The 16,862-nt window shown below is 40.3% G+C and overlaps 1 protein-coding gene across 3 annotated transcripts in view; it reads right to left on the bottom strand.

Moving 5' to 3' along the window:
• Positions 1–6,414: 6,414 nt before the first annotated feature.
• Positions 6,415–16,862, bottom strand: part of LOC127417703 (G-protein-signaling modulator 1-like) — a 33,590-nt gene continuing 23,142 nt past the window's right edge. Inside the window, exons 1-4 of one of the 3 annotated variants that reach the window (XR_007893317.1) lie at positions 8,656–8,941; positions 7,629–8,005; positions 7,402–7,426; positions 6,415–7,203 (exon numbers count right to left, since the gene is read on the bottom strand). Coding sequence is in view for 2 of the 3 variants with exons in the window: in XM_051657881.1 (XP_051513841.1) it covers positions 7,024–7,203; positions 7,629–7,985 (537 nt within the window). In the remaining variant the exon portion in view is untranslated. Of the gene's footprint in view, positions 7,204–7,401; positions 7,427–7,628; positions 8,006–8,655 lie in introns of those variants that run through there. The other 2 variants (XM_051657881.1, XM_051657889.1) reach the window with 2 other exon arrangements.

Here is a 16,862-nt window from a genome sequence, read left to right as displayed (position 1 = left end):
GGGTCAATTCAGTGGCGTTTTCTTTATAAAGCTCCTAGATCACATCTAATATTTCACAACTCGTGAGGTTTTTGTCTACTGAAATTTTATGGAAAGATGTTTTTTGTTTTTTTGTTTTTTTTTATGTTTCATCAGCTGAACGATGCAAAACACTTAAAACAACAGTAGCCTACAACCCATTGAAGCGACTGAAAGTATATCGGTGTATCTCAATCCGCTCCCTATGTCATGAATCAGTAGGCAATATACACTGAACATTGGGACACTTATGACTTAATCACCAGCGACAGCTGGTATTAATCAATGATATTGCTGTATAAATGACACTGATGTGCATTTTGTTGTAGAAATTCAAACATACAGTGTTATTATGAAAGATAAATGGCATAAAGAAGAGTGTTTCCCTTTCATGGTTATTATGGATGAAAAACATTGCAATTCTCTGTAAAAGAGAAAATAAGGCTTTGACTTTATAGTGTAACAAGTTCGTTGTTTGGGCAGCTGAGGAGTCAGGAGGCAGTGAACTGTCAACGTGAGTATTTGTTTAATACTCTTCAGTACATAAAACAAAAAGGCACTCAGTGGTCAAGTAGCCACACACACAAATGAGTAAGGGCTTCTGTAAGGGGGTTCAGTGGAAAGGAGGAGGTGAGAAGCAAGATTTCCTGGTTCAGGTAGGAGTTTAATTATTCACGTTAACGCTTACAGCTTCACAGTCTACAGCTTTACAATCAAACATTCATTTAACATTTCACGTCAACAATATCATGTGGCGTCGTGGCCTTTCTTGCGCCAGTCTCTCTCTCACCGCGTCTACTGGCGGTGTGGCTCTTTTAGTCTGCTCTCCCCATGCTCACTGAAATTAGAGACAGGTGTTAGACATAATTTAGCTCAGGTGTAAGCGCCCTTACCGCTTTCTCTCTCTCCGGAGAGATGCTTGACCACGCCCCCGCTGCCACAGCTTCTCATCGAGCACACACAGGTACAGTCTTTCTCTGGTCTCTCTCTGTCACTTTGACACCTTCGGTAGTAGCCAGCCAGCCCCAGAAACTGTCTCGCCTCTTTTTTGGTCTTGGCCGTGATCGCTGTGGTTTTGTTAACTTGAGGAAGCACCTGCCCGTGGCCTAAGTGGAAACCCAGATACTGAACTTCCACCCGCCCAATTGCGCACTTCCTCAAGTTGGCTGTGATCCTCGCCTGTTGCAGCAACCTCAGGACAGCTCTCAGATGTTGCACGTGCCGCTGCCAGTCATTACTATAGATAATAATATAATCTATATGTGCAGCCACATATGCTGTATGGGGTCTGAGAATTTTGTCCATGAGGCGCTGAAACGTGGCTGGGGCCTGAACAAACCGAACAGAAGGGTCACAAATTGGTGTAAGCCAGAGATTGGAGTTAAAGGGATCTGTCAGTAACCCTTTGTTAAGTCCAGTGTCGAATAAAATTGAGCCGTGCCCAATCGATCGAACAATTCGTCTATCTGAGGCATTGGGTACGCGTCAAATTTGGACATGCGTTTACTTTGCGATAGTCTACACAGAACCGGGCCGTTCCTTTGTTCTTAGGGACCAGAACCACCAGGCTGGCCCAATCGCTGTGCGACTCTTCTATTATACCCATATCAAGCGTCGCCTCTAATTCTTCCTTAACGACCTTTTTTTTTGTATTCAGGAAGGCAATAGGTGCAGCTATGAGGTTCGTGTGACCAGGGAGAGGCGAGAACATGTCCACAAAATTGCATATTGTGGCTGATTGCAAATGGGCCACATCTGTGAGCTGCGACTGTGAGAGGTGGACTCCACACGGGACCGGGGTGAATGAATTTGGTTTGAGGGTCACCTCCTGCCCGAGCTCCACCTCTTGGGGAGTACCATCGCTAAGGCCACAGGGACTGCCTCCCTCCATTATTTTAGGAGGTTGTGATGGTAAATTTGACGTGCTCCGCCCCTATCCATTCGCTTAACCTCATAATCAAGATCTCCGACTCGCCTTGTGACCTCAAAGGGCCCTTGCCACTTTGCGAATAATTTAGAGCTTGAGGTGGGTAGTAATACAAGCACTTTATCTCCCGGTGTGAATTCCTGTCATACAGCCCGCTTTGATGTTCCTGAGCTTGGAGCAAATTCTCCTGTGTTAATCAACCCAAAGTGTGGAGTTTTGCTTTAAGATCAAGAACGTACTGAATTTCATTTTTACTATTTGAAGGTCCCTCCTCCCAAGCTTCCCGTATGATGTAGAGCATGCTGCGCGGCCAATGCCCATACAGCAGCTCAAATGGGGAAAACCCTGTTGAGGCTTGCGGGACCTCTCGCACTGCAAATAACAGGGGATCGAGCCACTTATCCCAATATATAGCATCCTCATGTATGTACGTACAAATCATATTCTTTAAGGTTTTGTTAAAACGTTATACCAACCCATCCGTTTGTGGGTGTTAAACACTGGTGCAAATTGATTAAATACCTAACAATTCACATAGTTTGTGTAGTGTTTGTGACATAAAGATAGTGCCTTGATCAGCGATGATTTCTTTTGGAACCCCCACTCGGGAGATAATTTTGAAGAGTGCCTCCGCAACACTACATGCTGTGATGTTGCGCAGGGGCACTGCTTCCAGATATCGTGTTGCATAGTCCACCAGAACTAATACAAAGCGATGCCTGCATGCAGTCCCTTCTAATGGCCCTAAGAGGTCCATGGCAATTCTTTCGAAGGGGACCTCGATTAGCGGTAGAGGGCGCAATGATGCTTTTGGGGTGGCCGGTGGATTCACCAACTGACATTCACGGCACGCCGCACACCACTTGTGAACGTCCCTGTGAATGCCTAGCCAAAAAAAATGGGCCATTATTCGGTTGAGTGTTTTTCGTGACCTAGATGGCCAGCCATTGGATTATGGTGAGCCGCCTGGAAGAGGGTTTCCCGACAGCTCTTCGGTACTAACAATTGGGTTGTATTTTCTTTTGTTTGAGTGTCCTGCGTCACTCGAGACAACCTATCTTTGATAATTGAAAAATATGTGAGTGCGACATCAGGCCGGGGCTGTTGACCATCGATTACTCTCACTTGGTCAAACACGTGTTTGAGAGACTCGTCACGTGACTGCTCTAGAGGGAAATCCCCCTCAGGGAATCCCCTGAGGATGAGAACTCTCTCTCCTGCATCATCTTGACGCGGAGCAGAAGTAGACGGCCCTGGCACTGCCTCTCCAACCATAGCATCGCACATCACACACCAAGGCAACATTTTACAGGACCCATCCACACATATTTCCCTTAATAGATTCTTAAAATCAGGTCAGTTCATTACCAAAATCAGTGGATGGGTGAGGCAGGAATTAACCGCGGCCTCTATTCTATACATTTTTCCCCTAAAAAGTATCTCAATGGTAACCACTGGATACATGTGAATATCCCTGTGCACACACCGCACCCTCACCCGTTTATCCATGCCAAATGCCCTGTCTTGCACCAAGCGTTGGTGAATGGAGGATTGAGTACAGCCTGAATCCACCAAAGCTTGGTATATATCCCCTTTTAGACTCACCGGTATATGATATGCCCCTTCCCGATCGGGGGCAGCCTGCGGAGCGTCAGGGATCCGGACCAGTGTCGCCACCTCCGTCACCAAGTACTGATCCTGGAAGTTCCCGGCTTCCCCGCAGCCCCAACAGACCGGCCCAGGCTTCCCGTCAACCTGGGGAGGAGAGTGGAGAGAGACAGGAGAAGTGGGGGACACATATAAAGGAAGGACCTCCTAGATCGGGGAAGGGGTTTTGGTGAGGTTCCTCTCCACCACCGGGGAGCTGGAACAGGACTGAAAGGGGAGGGGTGGGAGGGAGGGGGGGTTGAGATGCAGGGGAGAGAGAGGGAAAAGAGAGTGAAGGAAGGGTCTCTGGTTCGCTGCCTCCCGGAAACACCGCCATGTAGTCCTCGGCCAGCTGGACGGCCTCCTCCAACGACGCCGGGCGGTGACACTTGACCCACTCTGCCATCCCCTGAGGAAGCTGGGAGATGAATTGCTCCAGTGTCACCAGGTCGATGATCTCCATGGTGCCGCGGGTTCCCCCAGCCAGTATCATTTCTGACAGGCATCCCGGAGTTGTTGTGCAAAAGCAAACGTGCAGCCATGCCTCGGGATCGTTGCCTGGCCCCATTTTGACGAGGGTCACCGGTGATGTGGGCTCCGGGGTCGCAGCTGCAGCCCCCTCTCAGTCCATCAGCCTCTGGAAAACCTGTCAGTCCTCCACTTCAGCCTGGAGCAGGAGTTGGAAATGCTGCTCCTGCACCAGGCGTAACTCCATGAGGGCCTGGTGTTGTGATTGCTGGATGCTGGTGAGGGACTTGATGACTTCGCCCAGTAATGAAGCCTCCATGACGACGTTGTCCTCCAATCAATCCTGGGTTTCCGCACCACTGTAACAAGTTCATTGTTTGGGCAATGAAGGAGTCAGGAGGCAGCGAACTGTCAATGTGAGTATTTGTTTATTATTCTTCAGCGTCGTACATAAACTTAAACAAAAAGGCACTCAGTGGCCAAGTAGTCACAAACAAAGGAGTAAGGGCTTCTTATTGAGCACACACAGGTACAGTCTCTCTCTGGTCTCTCTCTGTCACTTTGATGTGCCTTTTTATGTCTCCCTCCGCCATCACTACAACAAGAAACAGGTGTTAGAGATAATGACAACCCTGGTGACGAGCCTTACTGCTCTCTCTCTCTCTCCCGCAGACAGACATACAACCACGCTCCCATCACCACATATAGTTTTACATTTATGCTCGAAGTTCAGAGGACATGTCGATGTTTCCGGTGAGGGAACATAGTGAGCAACGATGCTCCCTGATTTTTTACCATGCATTCTGGGAACTTTTAAGGAGCCAATGTTTCAGTTCACTGGAACGATTTTGCGATTGAGACAGCCCTAGAAATGGACGACTTACTGATCGGTGCCCTGACTACTGTACTAGGGAGCTAAATGAGATGCACCCTATCCCTCACATCCTCATTGTCATTCTCATCAAAAATTAAAGATGGCGCTACTGTGAATAAGGTCGATAGTGCACCCATCAGGAGGAGTGGGTAGATGACAAACCATGTCCCATGGTTAGTAACATTGATATCATTAACTGCTTTGAGTTGTTATGACAGCTAACAGCCGCACAAGTTGAGCCTGAACTTATTTTTACTCCAATATACACTTAAAATGGTTGTTGTTGTCCTTCTGAATAGCTCCTTTTGGACTTCCGGTGGCGAAGAATTTCCCCTTGCAGATTTCATGTGGAGATCAAGTTTGGTGAACTTTGACAGGCGAATACACCATGCTGACCAACAGGAAGTTATTTGGTTTGGCAGTGACCTCTGTGTGGGCGGTACTTCGTACATAGCTATGCTGAATATTCACAATGTACATGGATATTGTTTTAATGTTGAGTTTCTTTTTAACTTCACTATAAAGTACAGTATTAAAAAAATGTTGCTTTCCAATTTCTTTTTTGCTGGTTTCATATGCCCACAACGTCCACCCTAGCCTTTATCGCCTGTGAAATTATGCTGTGCAAAGGTAATTGTGACCGCACCTTAACTACGGTATTTTTGGGGGAAGCTACGGTTACAATGGAACATTTTGGTAAGGGAATTGATCACACTATGCCCATTTTAAAAAACATGTAATGTAATGCCCATGTAAAAAAACCATACTGAAATCACACCTACTAAAACATCACTTTTATTCCAATGAAACAAAAAGCCATGTTAAACAGTGCACCTTTAAAATGAGTCTATCCACTTTTCACAGACAATATATATATATATATATATATATATATATATATATATATATATATATATATATATATATTCACAATTTAAGCTATAGATGGATTTGACCTTACATCTTGATTATAGAATATGTTACTATTAGTATTTAGGCTAGTTTGTGTTACTAATCAGCAGAATTAGACCTTTAAATAAACTGATCCCAGCCATGGAAATGCAGTGTCATACCAAATGCAATTTCTCCCATCTGCTGGGAATCAGCAAATTCATATTTAGTGTATGCTGAAACATATTTTCCACTTGAGTTAAATGAAAATGCACCTGCTTATAAATGATGCGGAATAGTTGTTTGTCACACATATTGTTTTGTGTGACAGCAGTTAGTAATATTACCTTTCAAAGGCATAAGTATGTTAATAATTTTCCATAATGTTGTTTTGAAATCTGCACAACCACCTTTGCAAAAGAGTTTTAATTTCCCCTGAATGACATCCAGGTATGGGTTCACCTTAACTTGACTGCAAAAAAAAAAGAAAAAAAAAAAAATTATATATATCTATATATATATATATATATATATATACATTACTGGTCAAATGTTTTAAAACACTTGACTGAAGTGTTTCTCATGATCTTAAAAATCTTTTGATCTGAAGGCGTATGCTTAAATGTTTGAAATTAATTTTGTAGACAAAAATATAATTGTGCCAACATATTAATTTATTTCATTATAAAACAAAAATGTAATTAAAATTTTTTTTTTTTTAAATTGATGACCAAATAATAAAGAAAAGCAGCCAATAAGTGCCCAACATAGATGGGAACTCCTTCAATACTGTTTAAAAAGCATCTCAGGATGATACCTCAAGAAGTTGATTGATAAAATGCCAAGAGTACATGTCTGCAAATTCTAGGCAAAGGGTGACTACTTTGAAGATGCTAAAATATAACACAGTTTTGATTTATTTTGGATTTTGTTTAGTCACAACATATTCCATAGTTTTGATGACTTTACTATTATTCTAAAAGTGTTTCAAAACTTTTTACCGGTAGTGTGTGTATGTATATATATATATATATATATATATATATATATATATAAAATGAAATAATTCTGTTAGTGTCCTAAATTACTTCCCACTATAGCCCAAACCTATGAAGATCTCCCAAAATGTGCAACCAGTCAGTCATGTTAGGGTTTTCTGAAGCATTTTGTGGAGGTCAGTACAGTAGTGTGACAGTCTCTAGCTTGAGTTCTTTTGGTTTTGGACCTCTAAGTCTGTGTCACCCTTTTCATCAGAGTGAAAAGAAACCCGTTGTTCATCTATCCGTTTGGATTGCACTCTCTGAATTAGGCTAAAGAAGTCTTCATCTGGGTCTGGTGCTGGAGGCAAAGAGCATCTCTGATCATTGATTCTGGAGGACTGGAGAGGAAGAGAGGTGATATGGTAAAAAAGTGAATGCAATCAGGTCCTTCTAAATTGATGATATTCTAAAATGATAAATATAACAACAAAGGAACCCTGCTTTGATGATGAGTTCATGGACATTTGAGCCCGCTGAATGTATTGTTTAAAGGGATAGTTTACCCAAAAATGAAAATGCTGTCATACTTTTCTCACCTCAGTCTCCTTTCACTTTCATTGTCTGAAAAAAATAAAAAATAAAAGATGCAATAAAAGTAAATGGTGAATGAGGCTAACATTCTGCCTAACATCTCCTTTTGTTTTCCATGGAGGAAAGAAAGTCATACAAGTTTAAAGATGACAGAACTTTCAATTTTAGAAGAACTATCCCTTAAAATGTAAATTTATTATGTACTGTATGATTTTATAATATATTCAGTTACCTGATATTTTATGAGCATGTTGAAGAACTCATCACTAGGTTCCCGTGGACTACATGCTTCACACAAGTGTCCCAAGTTGTTTTGTGCTATTCTTATGCCCAGACGATCCCCTATACTGGCTCTCTGGTCATCTAGTCTGCGGCTCTGGGAACTGGCTATCAGGTCAAAAAACTCCTCTCTCTGGGTAAGGGAGATGAGGGAGGTAGCTCCAGACAGTAACGGGGACTGAGGCATGGAAGACTGTGGCCCGGGCGAGGCCTCTTGGGCCTGGGCATTGGGTTGTTGAGGATGCTGGCAGCACCGGTTCTCCATGCTGCTGCGTGTGGGGTCTCTGAGCACAGTGAAAGGGCAGACCATTAGAGGTGACTGGGCCTTGCCTTTAAAAAACAGAATAGAATGCAAAATATTAAACATTATTTCGAGAATTTATGAATTTGCTTGCCATGATGCCTCATTTCCAATAAAAGCACATGGTGCTGACACAAGTGACAACCTTAACAATCACACATCAGATGAGACAAGAAAACTTGGGCAGTCACAATTTCAGCTAGATTGTTGAATATCAAAACATATGCTGAAACTGTGTTTTTTCATTCTCAAAATGCAATAAATATATTCAGTTTTCATAGAGGCTTATATAAACTAGTTATTATATTCATATTATGTAGTAAATGTTTGGATGATCTATTGTTAAAACACGCTTACTTCTGTAAGCCAGAAAAGTTTGTTTGCTTACACGTGATCTGGGTCTGGTATAATAACTTATTTAGAGCTGGCATGATGCGTAATTTGTAGTCCAGCAAATTTGGAATGAGCAAACAATTTGAATTAAAAACAGCATTTATATCAGTTTGTTCCCTTGGAACCTTTTAAAAATAAAAAGGTTTTTAGAAAACAGTACACAACCAGCTTTTAAAAGATAATTATAATATTGTAACATCACACAAAACGTTTCAGATACTTCATTCTAAATGCATAATTTAAACATGACATATTTCAGACATGACAAAGTTTTAAAGTGACTTACAGTTTTTATCCTTTTCAAAAAATCCAAAAACAAATAAAGTTCACAAAGGCATTTTCTATGGGGACTTCATCTGAGACCAGCCATACAGCAATTGCCACAGCCTCTGGCACTAAATTAATTTCTTGGCAGACATGATAAACAGACCTTTCTCTTCCAAGATTGAAACGTGTGTTACTGAACAGTGGTGTCCAGCTTGCAAATCTTCTCTTACATAAAAAAAATAATAATAATTAAAGGAAAAATGCCTTATATTCCAGCAAAAATGTGAATGACTTCCCTATCTTCCACACCCAGCTTTCCTGTGTGCAGGGCTGTCTGTTTTAGAGGGGGAGAGGGAGAGAAGGGTGGGGGGGGGTCATAGAGAGAAATGGGGCGCAGTTGCCCCTCTCCGCTTACATCATGGTTGCTATAGGAACTGAAAACCGGCTTCCAAATCTCGCTCCCGTCGTTCACTCACACAGACACACATCACACACATACACACAATGTCTGGCACATACAAACACACACACACACACACACTGGCTTGCATTCCTGCATTGTTGAGTTCCATTCATTGCCTCCTGGGGATCAGTTGCCTCTCTCTTTCCATGGTCAGGAAAACTGGAGCATAATTATACCAGCAAACAGTGGCCAAGATTGCTGTTATATCAGTCATTTTCATGTCTTTGTTGCAAGCGATGCTGAGCCACTGTTAACAGAGCACAAGGAGGAGGGGGTTGTTTGGAAGCTACCATAAGGAGGAGGCAATAACCAATAAGACTGGGATAAACCAAAGTAACATACTGTTGCCTGGGGCCCTTTGGCTAAAATGAATGGATGAATGCCACTCTATTTAGAATTCCTGGGGGGAATAGAGCAGTCTTTCTTGGGATTCCCTCCAGGCCTGTTCCATGTGCTAGTGCAAGACTCCATTTCTATTGGTCTTACCACATTTCATGTGCAGTACTCATCAGTACAGCAGCAGGAGCAGTATTTTCAGAAGAATAGTTCAGTTCTGTAGGTCCATACAATGCAAGTAAATGGTGACCAGACCTTTCAAGCACCAAAAATCACATAAAGGCAGAATAAAAGTAATCCATATGACACCAGTAGTTAAATGTATGTCTTCAGAAGTGATATAATAGGTGTGGGAAAGAAACAGATCAATATTAAACTTCTTTTTTTACTATAAATCTCCACTTTCACATTCTGAAAGTGAAAGTAGAGATTTATAGTAAAAAAAAATTTAAAAAAAAGAATTGAAATATTGACCTTTGCAAGTGATTGCAATGCTTCAGAAGACACATATTAAACCACTGGAATCATATGGAATACTTTTATGCTGCCTTTATGTGCTTTTTGAGCATCTAAGTTCTGGTCACAATTCACTTTAAATCACACATTAAAATAACCTAAAGACCTGAAATGTTCTTCTAAAAATCTTCATTTGTGTTCAGCAGAAGAAAGAAAGTCATACACATCTGGGATGGCATGAGGGTGAGTAAATGATGAGAGAATTTTCCCCAAAAGATTTTCACTAGAGAGAAAAAAATTATTGACAACTAGCCCTGGTCTCCCTTGTAAGGGCATTGATTGCACCAGCAGGAAGTTAAGATTTTAAGTTCAGTACTTAGACACAACCTCAAAATGAGAGAGAAATTTCTGGAAGCTGAATATGAGATGGACAGCAGCATTTCGTATGTATTTTTGGATGTATTATGATGGTTTGCATGGTGATTCAGGTGGACCAGCGAGGAGTGTGTAATAATGAGCCCGGACGATATTAGTTTTGTACACCCAGACCTTTGACTAAAACAGCAAAGGTCTGGACTTTGTAACAGCTTTAATTTGTCAAGAACTGCTCACTTAGACAGGAAGAGCTGCCTGACATGTAAAGTGATCAATCACAGTCGGTTTTGTGAATACTGTTTAGGTACCGTTGAGATATTTTATACCCTAATAAAAGACTGGAGTGAGAGAAAAAAGAATTTAATTTAAAAATTATATTTTTTATTTAATGGGTCAACAGTCACCACTAATGGTTGTACAGAAAATGCCCAGAACAATTGCAGAAAATGTTTAGAGAGTCTTAAGTACTGAACACAAAACCACAGCACAGATGGTTTCACAGACATAACAAAGAAAACATGATATATACTTGCTACTACGTGCCTCAAACGAATCTCTGAATATAATAATAAAAAGTCCTGTGTGCTTTTCCCACAGAAGTTCCATCAAACCAGCCAATCAGATTGCTGCTTATTAGATCGAGAAAGCGTTTTCCAGGTTTGTGTGCAATATGCATCAGATGGTTAGTGCATGGATTGTGGGCAGTCTGTATAGGGCATGCCATCTGAGGCTGAGACTAGGATGATATTGATTGATCATGAAACTGGTGAATCATGACATTTTGTATAAAGACACCTGTAAATGGATAGTTGAGATGAAATACTTTTGAGAAATTGATATGCGGTGAGACATGCTGTTCTCAATTTAAAACAATGTAAAACAGCATTTTGCTCATTTTTATACATGCAGTTTTCTATGATAATATTATTTGAGAGACTGCATGGAATAGTTATACTTCATTCTCATATTTGTCACCATAGGACTATTCAAAATGAACTAGTGAATGCACTAAAATGATTAAAAATGGTGAAAAACTTAAGAGAAATAATGACCTGTCACAGCACCTAAAATTCACACACTCCTATATATTCACATATATTTTTGACCTAAAATCTTGATATTTATACATATATATTCAGTAAATATATATATATATATATATATAAACACTCTGTGCACTTTATTAGGAACACCTGTACAGCTACTTGTTCATTCGATTATCTAATCCAGTGTTTCCCAACATTTTTTCTGCCACGGCACACTTTTTACAACTAAAACATTCTACGGCACACCACTATCCCACATAGGCTAACCATCATCAGTATTTTTCCTTTTCAAGAACTTGTCCATCTTTTCTGTCCATCTTAGTAGCGTGTTTACTTATGTTTGAAATTTGGCTATGCAAAATAAATAAATAAATAAAGTCACATAGGCAGGCTATGCTGTGTGAGGTCACAGGTGGCAAGAGCGCTAAATGGGTAATGAAAAAACTACAAATTTGCTTCTTTTCTAATTTGTAGATTTGTTATTGCAATGCCACAACAAATTATAGGGATGCAAACTCATGAGGGGCAAAAAAGGTAAGACAATGGTCCACGAACATTTTTTCTGGGGATATTTCTTTTTAAAGAATAAGCTAAAAGCACCAATTCCAGCTATTTAAGTGATTCAAGTTTATTCAAGTTTACAATTGTGCAGAATTAGCTGCAAAATAAAGAGTATTTTGGTGAGGCTTGCTTCCGTTTCACAAATTTGTTCAGTTTTATTAACTTATTAGTTCAGTGACCCCTTCTGGTAATGTCACTAGGTGGCGACAAATGAGCGTCTTATGTGTTATGAGTGAGTCAGTGAATCATTTTGAGTCGTTCATGACCGAAATCTACCAAAAGACTTTATAGTGTTTAAGCATTAAAAGAACAAAGAAGATCTATAGTCTTCCTTCAGTCTGAGCATTTTTTTTTCATCCAAAAAGACAACAATAATAGTCTAATAATAGTGAGTTTCAATAACGTCCTTACCTTGTCCTTTATTAAAACTTGCATGGCTACAAATCTACTGACTTCAGTATAAGAATTATAAACACAAAGCAGATCTACGGTATCATTTTCCTACAGTAGCCTATTTAAACTGCTGAGCATGGCTTTTGTCAGAAAAGACCACAATAATAGACAAATAATAATCATTTTGAGTTTCAATAATGTTCTTTCGTCATTGTAAAGTGCATTTCACATGAGTTGAGTTAAGGCATCAACGCTCCATTCAACGCCAGCGTCGCATTGCCCTCCACATGACAAGAGTTGCAGAAAGCGTCACAGAGGGGCGGTTTTATGAGTTTGCCATGTAAAAAAGTGGGAGGTGTGCATAATAAACATTGAAAACATGTATTTGGAAGAGAGAAAAAAAGCTTGCAGTTGCTTTGATAGCAGAAAGTAATAAAAGGACACGTTTATGTTTAGGGCTAAACGTTTTCTTGGCGAGTTTAAATTAGTTCAATAACTGGGGTCTCTGATATTCGTAAACGATAAGGTAATATTTAATTACAAGAAAATTAGTATGCTTAGTACTCTCAAAGACATTATTGGTGAAGCAAAAACATCTGTGCAAAAAACACTTTGGTGTAAAGTGGCATCACTTCATAGACTTCAATGTATTCTGCAGCGCAGAATGAATCATGTGAAAGACCCTTAATGTGTATAAATATTAGTCACATTTGCACATTAATCATTGCTCTTCACAACCACAAAAGTGACCGATTATGGTTTCAAAACGGCGAATTTCTCCGAAAGGTGAGGAGTTTGGATCCCTGATTTTTTTTTTTTTTTTTTTCATGCATTTATTTATTTTGTGGAATTTGATAATTTTCCACGGCACACCTGACAATCGTTCACGGCACACTAGTGTGCCGCAGCACAGTGATTGGGAAACACTGATCTAATCAGCCAATCGTGTGGCAGCAGTACAATGTATAAAATTATGCAGATACGTGTCAGGAGCTTCAGTTAATGTTAACATCAACCATCAGAATGGGTTAAAATGTGATCTCAGTTATTTCGACCATGGCATGATTGTGGGTGCTGGGATTTCCTGGGATTTCCACGCACATCAGTATCTAGTGTTTACTCAGAATGGTGCCAAAAACAAAAAACATCCAGTGAGCAGCAGTTCTGCGGTCAGAAATGACTTGTTGATGAGAGAGGTCAACGGAGAATGGCCAGACTTGTTCGAGCTGACAGAAAGGCTATGGTAACTCAGATAACCACTCTGTACAGTTGTGGCAGAATAGCATCTCAGAATGCACAATACATCAAGCCTTGAGGCGTATGGGCTACAACCATGTCGGGCACTTTATTTGGACCTGTATATATACAGTGGTGTGAAAAAGTGTTTGCCCCCTTCCTGATTTCTTATTTTTTTGCATGTTTGTCACACTTAAATGTTTCAGATCATCAAACAAGTTTAAATATTAGTCAAAGATAACACAAGTAAACACAAATTGCAGTTTTTAAATGAAGGTTGTTATTATTAAGGGAAAACAAAATCCAAACCTACATGGCCCTGTGTGAAAAAGTGATTGCCCCTAAACCTAATAACTGGTTGGGCCACCCTTAGCAGCAACAACTGCAATCTGCAAGTTTGCGATAACTTGCAATGAGTCTTTTACAGCGCTGTGGAGGAATTTTGGCCCACTCATCTTTGCAGAATTGTTGTAATTCAGCCACATTGGAGGGTTTGAGCATGAACTGCCTTTTTAAGGTCATGCCACAGCATCTCAATAGGATTCAGGTCAGGACTTTGATTAGGCCACTCCAAAGTCTTCATTTTGTTTTTCTTCAGCCATTCAGAGGTGGTCTTGCTGGTGTGTTTTGGATCATTGTCCTGCTGCAGAACCCAAGTTCGCTTCAGCTTGAGGTCACGAACAGATGGCTGGACATTCTCCTTCAGGATTTTTTGGTAGACAGCAGAATTCATGGTTCCATTTATCACAGCAAGTCTTCCAGGTCCTGAAGCAGCAAAACAGCCCCAGACCATCACACTACCACCACCATATTTTACTGTTGGTATGATGTTCTTTTTCTGAAATGCGTGTTACTTTTACGCCAGATGTAATGGGACACACACCTTCCAAAAAGTTCAGCTTTTGTCTCGTCAGTCCACAGAGTATTTTCCCAAAAGTCTTGGGGATCATCAAGATGTTTTCTGGCAAAAATGAGACGAGCCTTAATGTTCTTTTTGCTCAGCAGTGGTTTTCGTCTTGGAACTCTGCCATGCAGGCCATTTTTGCCCAGTCTCTTTCTTATGGTGAAGTCATGAACACTGACCTTAACTGAGGCAAGTGAGGCCTGCAGTTCTGGATGTTGTTGTGGGGTCTTTTGTGACCTCTTGGATGAGTCGTCGCTGCGTTCTTGGGGTAATTTTGGTCGGCCGGCCACTCCTGGGAAGGTTCACCACTGTTCCATGTTTTCGCCATTTGTGGATAATGGCTCTCACTGTGGTTCTCTGGAGTTCCAAAGCTTTAGAAATGGCTTAATAACCTTTTCCAGACTGATAGATCTCAATTACTTTTTTCTCATTTGTTCCTGAATTTCTTTGGATCTCGGCATGATGTCTAGCTTTTGAAGATCTTTTGGTCTACTTCACTTTGTCAGGCAGGTCCTATTTAAGTGATTTCTTGATTGAGAACAGGTGTGGCAGTAATCAGGCCTGGGTGTAGCTAGAGAAATTGAACTCAGGTGTGATAAACCACAGTTAAGTTATGTTTTAACAGGTGGGGCAAACACTTTTTCACACAGGGCCATATAGGTTTGGATTTTGTTTTCCCTTAATAATAACAACCTTCATTTAAAAACTGCATTTTTTGTTTACTTGTGTTATATTTGACTAATATTTAAACTTGTTTGATGATCTGAAACATTTAAGTGTGACAAACATGCAAAAAAAATAAGAAATCAGGAAGGGGGCAAACCCTTTTTCACACCACTGTATATATGTATGTATGTATGTATGTATATATATATATATATATATATATATATATATATATATATATATACTGTATATTTATCCTTCATGGTCCTGTCAACTTTGCATATATACCTTTTGGAAATTGCTCAGATGTTCTACGTGAGCCAAGTGAGACCTGCACATACAAAATGCCACTTCTTGTATGGCTTTCATTAAAAAGCCCCATATGGTATATTTGTGACACCTGATGTCCCTAAGGTCTTTACAGTCTTTAGATGCACAACTAGAGAGAGAGAGAGAGAGAGAGAGAGAGAGAGAGAGAGAGGAGCAAACATCATCCTTCTGTTTAAATGCACTGCCTGAAGCTTTTCAACTCTCCATTATAAGTGCTCTGCCAGAGAGGAAAATCCATCAGCTTTTGTGAACAGACCCATTGAGCCATACCTGTCCATTCAGCTATATCACTCTCCATTCAGCATTACATTCAATACTGTAGACATACACAAAAGCTTCATGTGTGGATGTAAAATGTCCTGCTTACAGAGGTAATGTGTGTTACAGCAAATGTGTTAGAATATCACAAACAACTGCATTAAAGACACTATCTATTGGTACTGCATGTTGATGTGACAGGAAATGAATTTGGCTTTCTATGTGAACAGTTGGATTCTGTGCAGATATTGAATAGACTCTCTGTAATGGCAGGAACACATTTATTGAAACACCCAGCATGACTGCAAGCAGGATACCACTACCTGTGCACCTGCATTCCCATTAATCATATGCTCTTTATTATTGCCACATAAATATTACAGTTCAATTTCTTAGTCCAGCTAAAGCTAGAGAATCACTATCTCTGTTATCTTTCTTATTTCCACATATTTTTCCTTTTTTTTTTTTTTTTTATGTAACTGAGATGATAAAAGTTGAGTATAGTGTGTGGAATACAATCAAGATACTGTATGTGAGGGGAATGCCCAAACAAAGTTTTTGATTTTGTTTTGTTCCAACCATAACTGGGTGTTTTCTTTAAGTTTGGGCACTTTTTGCACTGTAAACTTGTTTAAAAGTAATAATAGTTAAAGGGGTTATGTCATGAGGAATTAAATTGTCCTTGATCTTTTGACATATAAGAGGTCATTGTACTATAAAACATACTGTAAGTTTCAGAACTGAAAACTTCCTCCTTAAAAGAACATTTATTTAAACTAAGCTGCAAAAATGTCTCATTTGGAATTTGTGGAACTTGTGACGCCACAAGGACCAAATACATCTGCATATAACAGCCTCTTTAGCAAGACATCAATGCCTATTTTTTGTCATTGCACCCTTGGCCCCACCCGCTGATGCTCTGTCAGTCACACAGGTGAAGAGGAGAGAGATGGGCTTGTCATGGGTGATTCATCCAAAGTGGACTTACACAGGACACCTTCATGTGTCTGTCTGGATTTAAATGTTTTTCTGCGTGCACTAGATGAATGGCTTTGACCATTATCATACATCTCGTGCCGCTTTTAAAAGTTGCAATGTCAAGTTATAACTCTAAAATGGAAACCCCCATTGTGTTTCATTCAGCTGCGCTGTCATGCTGTTGTGCTGTTTTAAAGGCATTTTGGACTGTTTTTGCACGCATC

Source organism: Myxocyprinus asiaticus, chromosome 3, assembly GCF_019703515.2.
Source record: "Myxocyprinus asiaticus isolate MX2 ecotype Aquarium Trade chromosome 3, UBuf_Myxa_2, whole genome shotgun sequence".
NCBI classification, from domain to species: Eukaryota; Metazoa; Chordata; class Actinopteri; order Cypriniformes; family Catostomidae; genus Myxocyprinus; species Myxocyprinus asiaticus.
The sequence above is the reverse complement of the archived record's forward strand: the minus strand, read 5'-3'. Positions and strand labels throughout refer to the sequence as shown.